The 19,114-nt window shown below is 36.4% G+C and overlaps 1 protein-coding gene across 2 annotated transcripts; it reads right to left on the reverse strand.

The window, feature by feature from the left end:
* Nucleotides 1-622: 622 nt before the first annotated feature.
* Nucleotides 623-18,914, reverse strand: c12h12orf56 (chromosome 12 C12orf56 homolog). 2 transcript variants are annotated; one of them, XM_030148312.1, is made up of 14 exons: nucleotides 18,599-18,914; nucleotides 14,729-14,918; nucleotides 12,858-12,873; nucleotides 9,247-9,445; nucleotides 8,732-8,878; nucleotides 8,311-8,399; nucleotides 8,085-8,229; nucleotides 6,390-6,478; nucleotides 3,645-3,734; nucleotides 3,064-3,151; nucleotides 2,527-2,601; nucleotides 2,109-2,186; nucleotides 1,338-1,519; nucleotides 623-1,212 (listed from the first exon to the last, which is right to left on the reverse strand). In XM_030148312.1, the coding sequence occupies exons 1-14, from the start codon at nucleotides 18,848-18,850 to the stop codon at nucleotides 1,104-1,106; spliced, it is 1,749 nt and encodes a 582-aa protein (XP_030004172.1). In that variant the 5' UTR covers nucleotides 18,851-18,914; the 3' UTR covers nucleotides 623-1,103. The 2 variants fall into 2 exon arrangements, with proteins under 2 accessions (XP_030004172.1, XP_030004171.1); XM_030148311.1 differs by having other exon boundaries at nucleotides 8,732-8,881.
* Nucleotides 18,915-19,114: the final 200 nt, after the last annotated feature.

Consider the following 19,114-nt stretch of genomic DNA (forward strand, 5'->3'; position numbering starts at 1 on the left):
TTTTTTTTTTTTTGTATTATTTTGTTGAAATAGAGGTTCCTGACAAAGTCAAAAAGCCTTGATGCAATACACAAATTTTATGTGGTTTATTTATGCATTTAAATCCTAAAATGGGTCGGTGCCAACCCTAACACAATAGAAAGGATATATCGAATGAAATTAAATAACGGTCCGATTATATTTTTCCACTGTATGTACATGTTATTTAATATTTGGTAATAGTATCACTTGCTGGTGCTGTACTTGTGGTGCATAGAGACCCATGTAATGCTAATGCTAAGTATTGTGTGTTTTAGGATGGGTAAAATGCAGAGACCAAACTACCAGGACTATAAAGCAAGTTAACCTTTAACATTTTAACCTTGGCTAAAAAGTCAATCAATACTGTGAGGTCATTAAAACACACTTTCTGTGAGGAGTACAGAAATGTTGTAATGTTAATGTATTTACCCCAAGTACTTTGTTTTTGATCCAGCTTCTAATAAAAAAAAAGCAAAAAAAATTTAAGGAAAAAAAATGCTCTTATGGTTCTTGCAGTTTTTGAGAACATTGTAATGTACAGAGAGAAGAGTTAATGAAGTACATTTGAGCACTAAGTGGAGTCAAATAACTAATAGAAGGACTGATGTATAAAGAGATGGCCTTTTATTTTGTGCAAAACAACATATAATTGCATCATAGAGGTTTAACAAATAAATAAATGCACATACAGATCAAATTTAACAACAGTGTTTAAAGTTTCTGGTCCTCCAGATACTGTTCCCTCTGTTAGCTGTGACAAGTCTTGTAATGAAGTGCAGCGAACAAATTACTTTTTTTCTCATTCAACATTTGAGACAAATGTTGCATTTTTACTCAAAGTTCTTAATTTTTCCTCCATATTATGGCGTTACTTGGTCTGCAACACACCTCCCCATACTCCTCTTCTCTTAAGAGAAAAAAAAGCACTTTTTTTGCTGTAAAGAACAGTTGGTTTGTCTGCATCATTGGTAGAATTCAACACAGACAAAACAAAATCACAAAAATATTCGCATTTTACTGAAGAAGACTCTACATTCTTATATTTTTATGTATTGCTGAAAATCATCATAAGTGTGCAATCATCAGTGCAGAATGAGATTCAGGATCTGCTCCACCAGTCGTTGGGTCAGTGGGCTGATGGGATATTGAGGCGGCAGCTTCTTTTCCAGACATGACAGATTCACAGAGTACCTGAAAGGTAGAAAGTGTGGGTCATCTCTCTTCATAGATCCATGACTGAGAATAAACACCTTCCATTTGTATGTAGTTCTGTGCCTGGCTGTTTAGATAATAAAATAAAGGCAGGTCAGATGAACCTGAACTCCTCTCTGAAGTGGGACTGGAGGTGCTTGGACATCTGGGTGCTGTACTGGAGACCAGCCAGCAGGAGGCGACAACGCTGGAACAGCAGCACAGAGTGAACCGGACTCAGAACCACATCCTGTGGGTCTGACAGAGACAGAACCACCTGCTGCGCCTGGTAACCGATGAAGGACAACTGCAAAGACAGAGTGGATTTTATAAGCCCATTCGTATTCACTCTTATTCATTCCTATCATCTATGTACATGATCAAATCTTTAGCTGGTGAGATTTGTTGATAATGCCAAAAGCTTGTTGACACGACGACCCTATCCCACTAGGAAGAGGAGGGGTTCCTCTTCAAAGACAGATCAAGCATTAGAAATATGCAGAAATAATATATAGAGAAAATGCATGATGCTCAACAATGATCTGGGCCAAAAAGTAAAATAGTTCCTCATGTTTTCTGAGAAATTACTGTGAGAATCTGATACAGGATTTAGAAGCAGATGTGTTTAGCACATTGATGTGTATAATCTACACCAGGGTTGCCAACCCTGGTCTTCGAGATCTACTATCCTGCATGTTTTAGATGTATCCCTCTTCCAATACACCTGATTCAAACGGTAAGCCTATCATCAAGCTCTGCAGAAGCCTGATAATAACCGTCAGGTGTGCTGGAAGAGGGAAACATCTAAAACATGCAGGATAGTAGATCTCGAGGATCAGGGTTGGTGACCCCTGATCTACACGATATAATTTCCTGTGAAGTGTAAATAAGTTTACCAGATGAGGATGAGGCTGCAGGACATGAAGCATCCAACCGACAGACAAGACGTTATCATCAGATGAATACCTGCTGGTCTGAAACATACCAATCAAAACAGAATTTAGCCTTTAGTTCACATTATCTGACCTCATTTCAGCCGACAAACTACAATACATTTGGGTGAAAAGGCTGCTGTGGTCAGGTGAGCATTAAGGAATGTGCGTGAACAGCTGTTAGACGCCAGTGTTTCAGGTAAGTGATCCCTGACTGAGAAACAACAGGCAAAACTGGATCTTCTTCATAGTTCTATTACTGCAGCCTCAAATGTCTGCCCAATGAGATGAGGAAATGTTGTCATGTGGCTTTCAGCAAAAAAATGTGAACTAAATGAAACCAAGAGATGACATCAGTTTACCCCCTCCTATCTAAACTCACCTCATGACCTAAAAGCAGCAGCTCAAAGAACAGAGAACAGGCAGCGTCCAGATACTCAGCAAGAAAGGCCTGAAGCTGTTGCAGAGGGAGACAAATGTCACAAATACAACAAAAACACATGATGTGATTATCATTTCCTCTGATTATGATTATAAATTATAGCTATTATATTCTGTTTAAATTGGTTTATATTTAGCTCATATGGGTTATGATGTAGAATTGTATACTGTATGATAATTATGATATTGATTGATATTGACATATATACATGTTGTAATAAAATAGCTTGATGTAGTTTTTGTGTGGTAATGTAAAAAAGGTGTGGGATTAAGTAAATGTTAAACTTCTCCTGCTCATTTCTGGATGAGTAAATAACACTAAAATTGTATTAAACATTTCTGTTGGATAATAGTATGAATTTTTTGGTTGTCTCATGTTATTAATTTGCATTGGACATTTGCCTTTTTATGTTGGTGATGTATTGTGCTATTTATAGATCTGAAATTAACATTAATTCATTCATTCATATCAGCTCACCTCAGAGTCTGTCGCAGATCCCTGGTTCTGCGTTTGTAGCTCTGGATCACATATCAAGGCAAGCAGCATTCTGGAGGTAAGGGCACCTCTGCATGGAGTGGAAAAAGGATTTAAAGTTGGTTATTTTTCTCTATATCTGTACTAATATTGTTGATTTTGATATGATTTTACTCTACAAACAGAAAGTCTTAAATAACCTAATAGGACAATTAATTGTACAACTTAAAATATATATATATGTGTGTGTGTGTGTGTGTGTGTGTGTGTGTGTGTATATATACATACATACATACATACATACATACATACATACATACATACATACATACATACATACACACACACACACATAAATATATATATATATATATATATATATATATATATATATATATATATATATATATATATATATATACATATAAAACGTTGTTTTTGAGTAAAATAATCTGCAAACTTCGTGGTCTGTTTTGTACATTAGGTTCTATAAATCAATGTGATGTATAATATTTATTTCAGATACTCAGGACTAGTTTTGCTGTTTTCTAAGTGTTAAATATGAAGAGAGGTGGGATTTTTACTTTTTGGCAGACAACAGGTTGAATCTGGCTGGTTCCACGTCTGTCTCTCTGAACATGACAGCGAGTGTCTGGACGATCAGAGTGCTTAGTCTGAACAGAAACAACAGCGTGGGTGTTGGCGTCAAAACCAAAGCCAGAAATACTACAGAAAACAGTGTGATAAAAAACAGTTTCCTAGAAATGATCACAGTTCTTACTAGTTTTCCACTGGTGCTCAACACTGGTGTAGTAGTGTATTGATTTAAGAGATGCCCACTAGAAACAGGTAAATTTAGATAATACAAGATATAGAGATGAGGGTTATTAATTGTCACCATATGTTCATTGTTGTTTATGGATATATTTCTCTCTTTGAGTTATTTATTATTTATTTATATTTGGCCAGCACAATTAAGAAACGCAAAGGTGAAAGATTATATGTGTATTTGTATGTGTGTATACAGTACAGGCCAAAAGTTTGGACACACCTTCTCATTCTTCGCATTTTCTTTATTTTCATGACTATTTACATTGTAGATTCTCACTGAAGGCATCAAAACTATGAATGAACACATGTGGAATTATGTACTTAACAAAAAAGTGTGAAATAACTGAAAACATCTCTTAAAATGCTTGTTTCTTCAAAGTAGCCACCCTTTGCTCTGATGACTGTTTTGCACACTCTTGGCATTCTCTTGATGAGCTTCAAGAGGTAGTCACCTGAAATGGTTTTCACTTCATAGCTGTGCCTTGTCAGGGTTACTTAGTGGAATTTCTTGCCTTATTGATGGGGTTGGGACCATCAGTTGTGTTGTGCAGAAGTCAGGTTGATGCACAGCTGACAGCCCTATTGGACAACTGTTAGAATACATATCATGGCGAGAACCAATCAGCTAAGTAAAGACAAACGAGTGGCCATCATTACTTTAAGAAATGAAGGTCAGTCAGTCTAGAAAATTTCAAAAACTTTGAATGTGTCCCCAAGTGCAGTCGCAAAAACCATCAAGCGCTCCAACGAAACTGGCTCACATGAGGACCGCCCCAGGAAAGGAAGACCAAGAGTCACCTCTGATGCTGAAGATAAGTTCATCTGAGTCACCAGCCTCAGAAATCGCAAATTAACAGCAGCTCAGATTAGAGACCAGATGAATGCCACACAGAGCTCTAGCAGCAGACACATCTCTACAACAACTGTTAAGAGGAGACTGCGTGAATCAGGCCTTCATGGTCAAATAGCTGCTAGGAAACCACTGCTCAGGAGAGGCAACAAACAGAAGAGATTTATTTGGGCCAAGAAACCCAAGGAATGGACCTTAGACCAGTGGAAATCTGTGCTTTGGTCTAATGAGTCCAAATTTAAGATCTTTGGATCCAACCGCCATGTCTTTGTGCGACGCACAAGGTGAACGGATGGATGCTACATGCCTGGTTCCCACCGTGAAGCATGGAGGGGGGAGGTGTGATGGTGTGGGGGTGCTTTGCTGGTGACGCTGTTGGGGATTTATTCAAGATTGAAGGCAACCTGAATCAGCATGGCTACCACAGCATCCTGAAGTGACATGCCATTCCATCCGGTTTGCGTTTAGTTGGACCATCATTTATGTTTCAACAGGACAATGACCCCAAACACACCTCCAGGCTGTGTGAGGGATATTTGACCAAGAAGGAGAGTGATGGAGTGCTGCGCCAGATGACCTGGCCTCCACAGTCACCGGACCTGAACCCAATCGAGATGGTTTGGGGTGAGCTGGACCGCAGAGTGAAGGCAAAAGGACCAACAAGTGCTAAGCATCTCTGGGAACTTCTTCAAGACTGTTGGGAAACCATTTCAGGTGACTACCTCTTGAAGCTCATCAAGAGAATGCCAAGAGTGTGCAAAACAGTCATCAGAGCTAAGGGTGGCTACTTTGAAGAAACTAGAATATAAGAGATGTTTTCAGTTATTTCACACTTTTTTGTTAAGTACATAATTCCACATGTGTTCATTCATAGTTTTGATGCCTTCAGTAAGAATCTACAATGTAAATAGTCATGAAAATAAAGAAAATGCAAAGAATGAGAAGGTGTGTCCAAACTTTTGGCCTGTACTGTATGTACTTGTATGTTGTGTGTATATGTATAAACGTATGTATGTGTATACGGATGTGTGTGTGTGTGTGTGTGTGTGTGTAGGTGTGTGTGTGTGTGTGTGTGTGTGTGTGTGTGTGTGTGTGTGTGTGTGGTGTGTGAATAGATATATAAATATATAAGAGTAATGTAAAAGGAAGAGGGAGATAAATATATATTATTAATAATATTTTATGAAGAGGGAGTGGGATTAAATAAGTTGCACTTCTTCCCACCCCTTTTCAGGCATGTAAATGAAACTATTGTGCTGTTCTTCTGTCTAAGATTGTCTTGATTGTTGATCTTTGCATTCTTATTTATGTTTTGCTTGTTCATATATATATTATTAAATTTCATTGCATGTTCAGAATAAATCACTAAAACACAAATACTTCTATCTAATTCTTGTGGTGAGTTATAGGAATAGTACTGAACCAATAGTAAGATTTCCATCATGACATAAAAATAATCAGGATGTTTGTTTTGGAATGAGTCTGGCATGTTAAACTGCTGTCAGATTAGGCATGTGCATGTCTGGAAGGGCCTTTAAAAAGCACTAAGTGTGTTGTGTAAAAAAAGCACCTTATGACCCAGGTGGCCGAGTGAACCCTGATTGTACCTAAGCTCTGAGATCACACGCAAACACACAATAAAGCTTACAGTAGTTGATCTGTTGTGTAAACTCCAGTCTGAGTGCCATGAAGGGAATCCTCAAGGGTTTGAACCAGGAAGATACACAACTCACTAGACTGAAACACACAGAAACATACACATAAAACTAAATAAATGAATGGGGCCTTCATCAACACACATGAGCAACATTTAACTATATCACCCAATGGAAAAACAGCCAGACATATGGACATATGGGTGTAATTAGATAGTATTAGGTTGAGTAGTCCTATACAACCCTCTCACCACCACCCTAAATGTGTCCACATAAATATAGATGTATCTTAAATTAACATGGTAGATGTCATGTTCAAAGGGTTCTTCCAGGGTTGAGACCTTGAGTTCACCTAAACCCTTAAAGACCCAAACAGCCACCAGTGACACAAACCATCTACTAATCTAAACTGTTTAATACCTGTTGATCAACTAATCCTATCAACCCATGTAAATAATTGGTATAAAATACAGTTATTCAACTTTTCATGGTCATCAGATATGACCCATTTGGGCATTCAGAGGCTCCATAGTGAACGTGAAAACACTGTCATCTTCTACAATATTGATTCACCAGTAAAACCCATGGATAATGGATCAATGACAGTGGATGGGGACACTTAGTTTATGTTCAGTTAATGATATATGTGACCAAAAAAGACACTTTTTGCTCATTTTTAACTTTGAATTTACTCTGAGTTTTTATGAACATCTACATGATCTGTGAATTAAATATAGGTGATGTATATACACCAAAAAATGCAAAATACAAAGGATAATATTATCCAAAAAATGAAATTAGTGATAAATAACTTAAGAAAGGTAGAAATAGAGAAAAAATAATTTGGGAACTGCCACAAAAGTAGCACTGGGTCTTTATGGGTTAAACACATGTTAAAAACTCATTTATAGTTCAATATCAAACCACAGAAAGTAACATTACTCATCCATCACTGAAATGAAGTGTTTGTATTTTGGTCATCATCATGTTGGCTGCCAGAGCCATCTGCAGGGAGTTATGGGTAAGATGATGTTGAAAACTAAATTGTAGATTCTATAAAGTAGTTAACCTCATCCGGCATTTGTATGAGAAAGATGTTTTATGGTCTTGTTAGGGTTAACTTTATAACCATATCAACAATGATTTGTATGCCAGGAAAAATATATGCATTTAATTTAATAAACAGATTTGGCTGATGAGTTAATTGTCATACATATGACTGCTGGAAAACAAAATGACTTTTCTGAGCATTTCTAGGGTGGAGTTCACTGTAAGTCTATGGAAGACACATCTCTTTGAAGACAGCATCAAGTAGTTGTCTGTGGTATTACACTTTAAGATGCTTCTGCATTGGTTTCATTTTGGAGCGGTTTTCACCTTAATATAGTTGTTGTTGTTGTTGTTTTTTTGTAATAATATGATGTTTTAAATGTTGTACCTCTAGATTTCTGAAACATTTGTCATATTCTGACCATAAATAATAATTTTAAACCAATATAACTGTCTGGTTTCTGCAACCGATATTGTGATATATATTGACAACCACTGACATGAACATTTTTATCATAACAGTATTTCATACTAACAAGAAATAGAAGTCCTACAGGCTATAGGTGTGGTAATGTGTCTTCATATTTTTGTCCATATAGTGTTTGATGGTGTGTGTGTTTCAGTCTTGAGTGTCTTACTCTCCAGAAGAGTTTGCGTAAGGTGATGTTTCGATGAGCAGCCGTCCTCAGCTCCTGCAGCAGCAGGTACAGACTCTCCATGCTGAGCCCCTCCTGCAGCAGCTCTGCACTCAACTGACCAAACAGATGTGCCGTCCGCTCCCAGCTGCACAAACAAATAATCGCACAAATAATCCCTCTGCCTCTGTTACAGTAACAGACAATATTTTAACCACAGGTCTTCTACCTGATGACAGGCAGCTGCTTTCCAGTAGAGGTTCCAGATGAGACATAGTACCGCCTTCTATAGAGTGGGTCTAACAGGAGGGTTGACCTCTGAACACACACAAAATACACACAATAAGCACATATCCATTACATTTTAGTTTAATTATCCTGTGTGAAGGCTGAAAGTTTAAAATATTTACAAATCAGAAAACCAGTGATTAAGTTAAAATTATGATTAAGGATCTTAGTGTATGAAAATGCACTTCTGAGTTTAAAAATTAATCATAAATAACAGTTTAATCAAATACTATGAAAGTGCATAAAACAATAAGACACAATAGGCAGTGACAAAAAAAGACCACAGATTTAAAACTTAAGAGTGTCTCAGTGCTGAGGGTTAAAAGCCAGTCTGAACAGACACCATTCTGAGTCTAACTCACAATAATGAAGCTGTTCCAGGAGCTCTGTAGATGGAAGTAAAGTTTGGACGTTGGTGAAACAGCGTACAGGTGCAGCTCAACCTCCTTTGCCTCGCTGCTGTTTTTTCTCAACAGACGAGACAGAACTGAGCCGATCCTCCTCGACCCCTGCAACATCATACAAAACATCATATGTGGAAATTATTAAAAATATGCACAGAGACTTTTTCAACTTCTAGCTCAGTTTCTAAAAACTGCTGTCACACACATCACAGGATTTGTCCTTACTTTGACAATACCAACTAAATATATTTCAATAATAAAGACACAAAATGAACAGAAGCGCTTTAAAACCACATCTTGAATTAGGAGCTAGCAGATTATAATATGCGTTTAACATTGGGTTAAAATTAGTCTGGGTATAAATGATGTTGTTTTTTTAGGATTACGTGGCATATAGAATATCACACATGAAATGTTACCAACATTATCTATATATAAAACTACCAGTGATGGTACAGTCCATCTGTCCATACCTGTCCAGACTCAGAGGTCTTCAGACTCTGACTGGAGGTTGTCCGAGGAGACGTGGGGGAGCTGCTGGTGGACTTGAATGGTGCTGCTGTAGAGGGGGGATGGGTTGGAGGATAAGGGACCATCAGGAGCCCCAGAGTCTCCGAGTCCGGACAGGAGGCAGATCGGGTGGTTTTTAACGTGTGAATGTGCTCTGTTCCTCTTAATTAAACAGAAAGAAAATAGATGTGATGTAGATCAGGAGCCACATAAAGCAAAATAGGATCTCAATTATTTATAGGTTATTATAATAGTATTTTACCGGGCTGACCCACTTGAGATCAAATTGGACTATAACTAAAATGATTTTGACACCCTCAGTTGTTAAAGTCTTCAGTGTAATATTTGCATTTCACAAATTCATCTCACAGGCAGGATTGGACTCTTGGGTGGACGGGTTTTGGCCCACGAAAAAGAAAAATGAAAGAATGGAAGTCCTTTTTATCACATTGCACTGTCATGCTGCTGCCTGTGAAATTGCTTCCAATAAAGAAAGTTAATAAAAAAAAATTAAAAAAAAAAAAAAAAAAAGGCTGGAGTTTGTTCATATTTCAGAAAATACTTTGCTGGCTCCAGTACCTGAAATGTAAAAATCTGATACTTTTTAAAAATTATTATTGTTATCATAATTCATTGTAAACTGGATTTTTAAAGTGTTGTTTAGCCACAAAAATGTGGCTATGCAACACTAAAGATGTTCCCTTCAGATATAAAAAACTGAAGTGTAATTTTTCCACCGTCAGGCAGTTCGATTCACAGGCTGCAAACTGCTCCATATCCCCAAAGATGTGAAGCGGTTCCTGTATATGTCTAATGACTTCCCACAGGTAAAGTACACTTGAGCTGTAAGACAGTGATGACACTGCAGCGTTTGCACCACACTCATTAGTTTTACTGTAGTGCTGCGTTTGTAGTCACCAGGCAACAAGTCAAAGCTGAATGACAGCAAGTCTGTTTGCACTTCCTATCAGTATCCGGACTCATGCACAGAGGATCTTTTTAGCACTTTCACCCCAGGAGACGCCACCAAGGACAAACACCATGAAAATATCAACACGGATTCAACAAATAACAAACCAATCTCAAACATGTCACTCACTTTACTCACTACTACTGAACAAACCTCTTTTCAATTCAATGAAAAGCTGAATAATTGATAAAACAATTAAACTGAACCATGAATATTATTTTTAAACCAACAGTACAATACATATCTTTAGGTCTTTTATTCCAGTCTATTATCTGTTTTTTAAAGACACTTTTTTAAAACTGATTATTAGGGCTTGGAATTTAAAGCTGGAAATCTCATCTTCCCTTTTCATCTGGGAAAAAACTAAATAATGCGTGAAGTGAAAGCTGTCGTACTCTGTCAAGTTGTACTCTGACACTCCTCAGGGTCTCAGATGGCACATTACTTATTTAATCAGTTTTTCCTCAGTTTACCTGCTGCTCAGCTTCGAGTGACTGAGATGGAGAAAAACTTTAACTTGGTTCACATTTTGTTGTGATGCAGAACTCCATCATCCAACAAATCATCACTAGTTAATTACTTCAACAACATTGGGACAATGTGACAGCTTACAGGCATTTGAAAATAGAAAAAAAAGAACAGTAATTACGAGTAATATAAGTAATATGTGAATCACAAGTTTCAAGAACCCAAGGGGGCGACCTCAATTTGTCCCAAAGACATTAACTTTAACTTAACATGCATAAAACCAAACCAACAAAAAGCAAAAATTCCTCACATTATACACACATATAAACACAAGTATGTTCACTTGTAAACTGAAAACTTTAACCTTTCTTCACCCTTTGTGTTAAAACCATGCAGATGACAACAGCTGTTCAGGTTTTATAGTTTTAAGAGTTTGTCTGTCTCCATGACTCCCACAGTGAATGTCAGTGTCCTGTCATGGTCCAGTTTTAACATAGTAACCTGGTGATTCATGGATAAAAACCTCTGTTGAAGTCACTTTTAAAGTAAAGTTGAAGTATTCTGACATCTATCCTGTCATGACCTTAAGAGACGTACAACTCCACTGCATGTCTAATGCGGTTAAAAATTATATAAAAGAATGTTGAGAAATAGAGATGGCGAAAAATCTGTTTAACTGTGTCACAAGTAGTTTCAGATAAAATTCCTTGATTCAACGGTTTTGATAACTGATTGATAGTTTTAGCCCTGATTTAGGCAAAAATAAAATAAAATAAAATAAAATAAAATAAAATAAAATTAAATTAAATTAAATTAAATTAAATTAAATTAAATTAAATTAAATTAAAATAGTTCTTCACAGTAGCAGAGACTGTTTGACCCTAATTGGGTAGAGATTCTGTCTCTTTAAAAAAAAAACAACTTTATGAATTTTTGAGCTTTACATATCACACAGTAAGACCAAAATGCATAAAATGAACTAACATTGAAAAAAAAAAAACTAACACAAAGTACTTATAGAGTCCAAAGATAAACATGAACACAAATAAACTTAAAAAAAAAAAAAAAAAAAAAAAAAAAAAACTTCATCACATAAAGTAAAATACACACAAATACAAACAATGAGGCTATTAGTGTCACAGTTAAGCATCCACCAAAACATGTCAATCACAAAAGAGTAGGTGCTTATGAGGGGTCATCTAAAGTGGGCAAAGATTCTCTTAATGAAAACAATTATAAAACTAATCTTAAAATGCATGCAAAAATCTTAAAAGTCCATCTCCTGTTCTCGCTGGGTTCAGTCATGCTACTTTTTTGAGAAACAGTTTTATATGTTAAAAAGAAGGAAAGTACATTACTGCAAAAAATATTTTTTTCATGAAATGTGTTTCTGTTTAACCATGGTGTAGCTTATCTGAAGACGTCTGTGTCTACTCTTTGGTTAGATGTTTCTGTACCTTTTTTTTTTAACAACATAAACTATAACTCTTTCCTGGATTCTGTTGGGTTTCTGTAAATTGGCTTAGAGTCTGGTTTTTGACCAACTCTATATATAAAGTGTCATGAGATAACTTTTTTCTTGTGATCTGGCGTTATATAAATAAAATTTGATTGATTGAGTGATTTAATTGGTTTTCCCCTGTAAGTCGCTTTGGAAAAAAGCGTCTGCCAAATGCATAAACATAAACATATAAACCTATTTACCATGACTTCAAGATGTCTGTTACCATGACATCATTAATAAGATAAATAAATAAAAGCTGTGCATGTTTGTGGACTGACTCAACACTAAACAGCTCCATTGTTTCATGTTGTACAACTGTGCAAAACATAACATTGAATATAGGATGTGTGATGTTTATTTCATTTGGCAGTCGTGTGCAGCACATTGATGTATGGTGGTCTTAGAAGGTTTATGTTCTCCACTCAGACCAGTAAATGTAAGCAGACTATGGCTGCATTCTGACTTTTAAAGGACACTTTCGAAACCCACAGAGTCTGAGTGTGTCTATTTTATTTTATTTTATTTTTTTGGTGGACTATTCCTTTGAGACAGCAACAGGAACCAGTCTCAGCCCCACTACACGTGTGTAGGTATCATGTGACAAACCAGAGACCTGTGTGTGTAATGCTTACCTGTGTGTAGGATATCCTGTGGACAGAGTTGAAGACAGAGGGTGGTTAGGGTTACAGGTAAATCAGGACATAGAAACAAAACACACACAAGCTCCTGATTTCTCACTCTAATATTAATGAATTAAAACAGTCTGGACAGGCATCCAAATTCTCTGAAGTTTCCAATTTATTTTCTATATTCTGTCTTTTATAAACTTCAGAACACCCTCACTGTATGTGACATTGTGAGATTCACTTCAGGCAGTGAACTAAGCAAAAGCTTAAACTCAGAAATATGACAGAATCAAGGTTATAATAGTTTTGGATTTTTCATTTTAGTTTAGTTTTATTTTATTTAGTTTTAACTTTTTTTTCTCTAATTCAGTTAGTTTTAATTAGTTTTTAGAGCAGGTTTGCTAGTTTTTATTAGTTTTTATTTTTTTTCTAAATGCTTAGTTTTTGTTTAGTTTTAGTATTAATATTAGTTTTGTCATATCTTTTATCTTCTTCATCGTCATATTAAAAAAAAAAAAAAACATACAGGACTCTGCTGTCTCCCAACTTTAGTCTCCATGTTTTTAGGTAGAGTGGGGACGAGAAGTGACAGACCGTGAAGTACTGTATGGTGCCGCTAGCTAAAATTGCTAGAGGGAAATAAATGGCTTTCTTATCAATCTGACACTGACAAAGAAGAAAACGAAGGGAATTTTATCCATAATTTTTATATGTTTTAGTTAGTTTTGTAAGCTCACAATACAGTTTCAGTTAGTTATCATTTTTTTCTTTTAATGGACTCTATGCACAGCCCCACTACTTCCCATTATAGTTTTTATTTATTTCAATTAATGAAAATGTTTTTTCAATTCTAGTTTTCGTCATTTCGTTAGTTTTCATTAACGATAATAACCTTGGACTGAATATCTTCATGACAAACTGCTCCTTCATCTCAACTTTATTTATCCCAGTTTTCAACCCACAATCTAGTGAATAACCAGAGGTGGGTAATCCCAGCTCCATAGAGTAAAAGTCCTGCCATGTATTTGTTCCAACCACCCATTTGGATGAGCACAATTCTTCCTCTACGTAGATGAAGGGATAGTTAGTGGAATCACCTGTGTTAAGTGAACAGGTAGAACCAATTCATTTTAGGACTTTTACTCTATGGAGCTGGGATTACCCACCTCTATGAATAACAACTCACAAATTACCCTCACACTCACCAGTAATGGCTGTTATAGAACTGGCAAACTACATACTACTGTGATAGTAGTAGGAAGTAGCATGTAATGGGTGGAAAACCTGCAATATGCACAAAAATAAATACCCTATAACATTTTTGGATCAGCCTAAGCAGTATGCTGCTTAAGCTATCTCTGTGATACACTGCATTGCACAATTACAGGCGTCATCTTGTACTTTTGTCCCACGGTGGGTCACAATTAGCATTAGTGGTGCATTAACACCTGTTCTATAGGAGATAGCACTGCAGTTCACTATTTACACACACCAAATATGGATATACAGCTGAGGAAATGTAAGCAAAAACAATCATGCACTGTGGGAAAAGTGAGTGACTACACCTACATAAAACTGTTATTCAGTGTTTTCAAAAACATGTTAAAATAGCTTATTGTTATAGTTTGAAACATTGAAATGAAAGAGTATGTATTAGAAAGGGGGTAAAGAGTGACACGAGTGACACTGACAAGTAATGTATACATACTCATGACAAATGATTTCACTGTGATTTCAAGAGAAAAAAAAAAATTTTACCAACAACTGCGAGCTAATTGTTTCCATAGTGAGAAGCTTCGGGGGCGTGTGAATGTGTTCTATGGCAAAAACAGCTTGTACTATCCAGTATATGATTCTGAAATAGCCAAAATCTTTACCATCTAAAGTAGGTTGCATTGATGGGCAGTGGCTGATTCTCCGAGAGGGCGGGGCCGCAGGAGGAAGCCCCTCCCTGTCATCTTTCCAATCACATCCCTTCTCTTCAAGCTTGTCGGTGACGTACAGGATGCGGATGTGCTGGCAGAGTTCTCTGTCCTTCCCACTTAGGAAATCTGGGAGGTCGTTCACCTGTACAGAAACATGACTTTTATCACAGCACAGATACACACGTAAGAATCTGAAAAAATATGAAACCAAACTTTATCTCAAATATTTACCAGATTAAAAAAAAAACTGAGATAATAATAAAATGCAAACACAGCTTGAGTATGTGGATATTAGGCCTCTGTAGTGAAAGATCTTTGTGTCAGTTATGTGCTAAACAACTACAAAACATGCATAACATAGACATATACAGGGTGTCCCATAAGTCTCCATTCATAGGAGACATAATACATTCCATACATATATGGTTCTAACATGTATTTCTTTATATTTCTTCTTTATAGTTCTTCAGCAGACACGAAATGTGTTCCCGACAAAATGGTAGTCATATAGAGCATATATAAATAAAAATGGTTTATGTCAAGAAAAGTTTATTTTTCCTATGTACGGTGACTTATGGGACACCCTGTATAATCCTAAAAAGACATACAGGGTTGGAATATTTTCAACAAGGACACAGAAGATATAAACAATAAATAAGTAAATTGTGACTGTACCACTTTTTGATTAACCCTTTATGGAACACTCATTGAAATACTCTGAAATTCAAAATGTTAACATTTGTGTGTTATTGGATGTCATTATCGACCTTCTCATCAGTTGCCGTGACAACAGTTTCCGTCCTCATGCAATAAAACAATTGTTATAACGTCATAAACTGACAAAAATCACTCATATTCACTATTTACAGCTTCAAAATGTCTGTAAAATCTCTCTGAATTACTGTACATTGTAACAAAAACCAATATGCTTCTGGACCGGCACGGCACGAGGCACGGGATTGGCCTCATATTTAATGTTTGCAGAAATTACCAAAAATAGTCACTTGCTTGATAAAGGGTTAATGCATTTATACTTTACGGGTGACACAATATGCAATATTTGAGATTTCTTTTAAAGATAAAGACACAGAGCTCTTATTTGTATAAGAAAATACCTACTTTTAAACCCTTCATCTCTGATAAAGATTACAAGAGTTGGAAGTCAGATGAGGATGATGATTCACAGTGAAGAGGTCCATACACTTAATAAGGAAACTTAATCTGCAAATACCAACTAATTTCACCCTTGCTTAAGGCACAACAGGCAGAAATTGGAGGGTTTAAAGCAAACAGGATTAACTCTAAGGATTAACGCTAAATGTCTGACCTGTGACCTAGATGACATAATAAGCAGTTAGAGTAGTAATTACAGGCTTTTCCTCCACACACTGACTCCTTATACATGTTATAGAGCACAGTGCCATGACTGAACCTATTTTAACACAGGTAATGCAGACCAGGGCAACATTTATGAAGGGGTATCATCAAAATACAACAGTTTCCAAAACAACTTACTTAATTTTGGATGTAAAGGAAAGTCAAGATTAGTCAAGAGGAAGTTGATATTCTCTTATCACATGCTGTAAGTTAAGAAACTGTTAGAGTCACATTAATAGAAAAAAAAAATAAAGTAATCGCCAACATGTGGGACAATTTCCTTTCGATGGGATTTTTTTCTGACATCCTACTAAATCTCAAAATAAGCAACTAATTCAAAAGTAAAGTTCTTGCAGTGCAAAAAGGGCTTTAACACAGATTTACGACCCATATGTGTGGAAAAATAATGAACTAAATGTGTTAAAATACTCGAATAAAAAAGAGAATTCAATGAAAAAAAACAAAAACATACAATCGCTGACTATTTTCTGAGGTATATAAGACTGATATGACAGGAATTTTTGCCTGGCTGCAGGACTAAACCGGCATGTAAAGTGTTTGGAGTTAATTTGGCCAGTAGAGAAGGTGTGAAGTGAAACCTGTAACACAGAGTAAATGATCTGTAATCTGAGGAGTTTAACACAGATCAAACAGCAGAAGCCTGTTAGTTAATGAGCACACTGTGTGATGGAGACAACAAATGTGGGAACTCACTCTGAACACAAGATACTTCGTGACAAAGTTCATCCACAAAATGCAAGAATATAATGAAAAACATCCATTAATATCTGGGAATATATCAGCAAATTGTTCAGCACAGAACGCCTAAAAATATAAATAGACTGCAGCTTAAACAATTACCAGTCTATTAATACACTGAATCACAAAAATACTGAAATCAATGTTTAGAGTCCAGGATATGCATTTATATTTTATCCACCAAATGTTAAATATGCTGAAATCATGTGAAAACAGACAAAGAGGTTTGTGTATGTGCATATTGGGTGAGATGCAAAACAAATATCTTTTACACAATCACATCAATTTTAGCAAAGCAAAGATCCTAAGCATCACTGGTCCCTGAACTTGCAAAGTACAGTTGTGATGAGCATACACATTTATTTCTCGTTCTCTTTTCTTCACATACAACAACAAAATACAAGGAATATGTGTACATCCTTAAAAGACACACAAAAAAAACCTGAGCTAAATGGGTTCTAAAGGTTGAAGTCAGTATTTATTGTGACCTCTGACCCCATGACATGAAGCAGCCCAAACAGATAGAAACATCTGACATGCACTGAATGAAACCTGGTATAAAACATCCAAAAATGAATGCAGTAAATCTCATATTGTCTGAGGAAAAGGGTAAAAGCTTTGACTTTGGTTTAAGCTGTTTTTCCCTGAAACTTTTGTTTTCCTGCTGTACATACTTCACATATATCCAGATTGAATCTTAATACAGAGACTGGGAAATACATGTGTGGTCATTAGAACTTTATGAAACCAATAAACCTAATGTTAAAACATTAAGAACTGTAAAATGTAGAAGCTATATTACACCAAGCATGGCTACAGAATATTATCTTTTAAAAATATCTCTATTTTAAAAGTACACTTAAGATTTTATATTTAAGAGTGCCTAATGCATTCAGGTAAAAGTGACAGAACATGAAGCTTAAATAACTAGAATTATAAATCTTATCCATCCAAGTCATCACTGTGAGGTTTTTAACCCTTTCATGCATAGTGGTCACTACAGTGGACAGCTATTCTACATTTCTCTTGTATATTCATGGCTTTTGTTGTTTTACTTGCATATCAACCAACACAGTGGACGCTGCAGATCATAAACCTGATAAACCTGATCTGCAGTTACATATGAGTGTAAATCAATTAAACTGTAATGAACAGTTTCTTTTCAAACAAAAAGTTTGTTTTTTTTTCCATATTATGTAAGTGAGTAATAGCTAGTATTATAGTATGTTAAAATGTGAGAAAACATCAGATTAGGAGCATTAAAAAAAAAAAAAAAAATCATAGTTTTCACACAATATGACAGTAAGTACATGTTTCTTTGCTTCAAAAATTAAATTAATGGTGTCCAGCTGAGTGGACATTTGTGTAACTCCATAAAAAATAAGTTCATAAAAACATTTCAATCACATTGTTTTTTTCATGCCTCAAGAGGAATAAAAACACTCAGGGAAAAAAAATCTTGATGAAGATTCTCATAATTCATGCATGAAAGGGTTAATGGATCTGAAGGTCCAAAGTTTATGTTTTACTATATAGAAATAAACCAGAGATCCATGACAAATAAAAGACTACTGAGGTAGAATACTAACTTCATCCTTCACATTAGTCAGTTACACAGTTTTTTGTTTTTTGTTTTTTTCCACCTGTCACTTCATCCATCCATGGTCAGTCTTTCCAGACACTCACCAGCTCCAGGTCCCTCATCCGGCTGAAGCTGACCACTGAGGTGAGTGTGCGTGGAGGGTACTCCGTCAGATACACGCGCTCGTCGCTCAGGACCACGTGCATGTAGACTTTATTGATGGTGTCCGACTTCACCACGCACGGTTCGTAGGCTCGGATCCGCTCGTACACCGCCCGCTCCGTGTTCCGCTTCAGGAAAGAGTCTAACTTCATGTTCCGGCGGCAGAGCAGGGCCCCGGAGCCGGTCCGAGCCATGGCCGAGCGGTTAGTGGTGAGAGGATACCCTCCGGTCCATCATTACCCACAGGTCCCGGCTCTCCTCCGGGTCTGTCCTGAACCTGCGGCTCTCCATCGGCGCACAGAGCTGCCATTGGTCAGCGAGGGGAGCAGGGACGCTGCTGATTGGCTAAGAGATCAGGGTAGTTTCATAATTTAGAAGTCCCTAAGTTTATTGTGTTGACAGTATAATGTGATTTTACCCATAAGAATTTCAACTGGTTCAAACACTTCTCTATTTAA

The sequence above is a fragment of the Sphaeramia orbicularis genome, chromosome 12 (assembly GCF_902148855.1).
Source record: "Sphaeramia orbicularis chromosome 12, fSphaOr1.1, whole genome shotgun sequence".
Lineage (NCBI taxonomy): Eukaryota > Metazoa > Chordata > Actinopteri > Kurtiformes > Apogonidae > Sphaeramia > Sphaeramia orbicularis.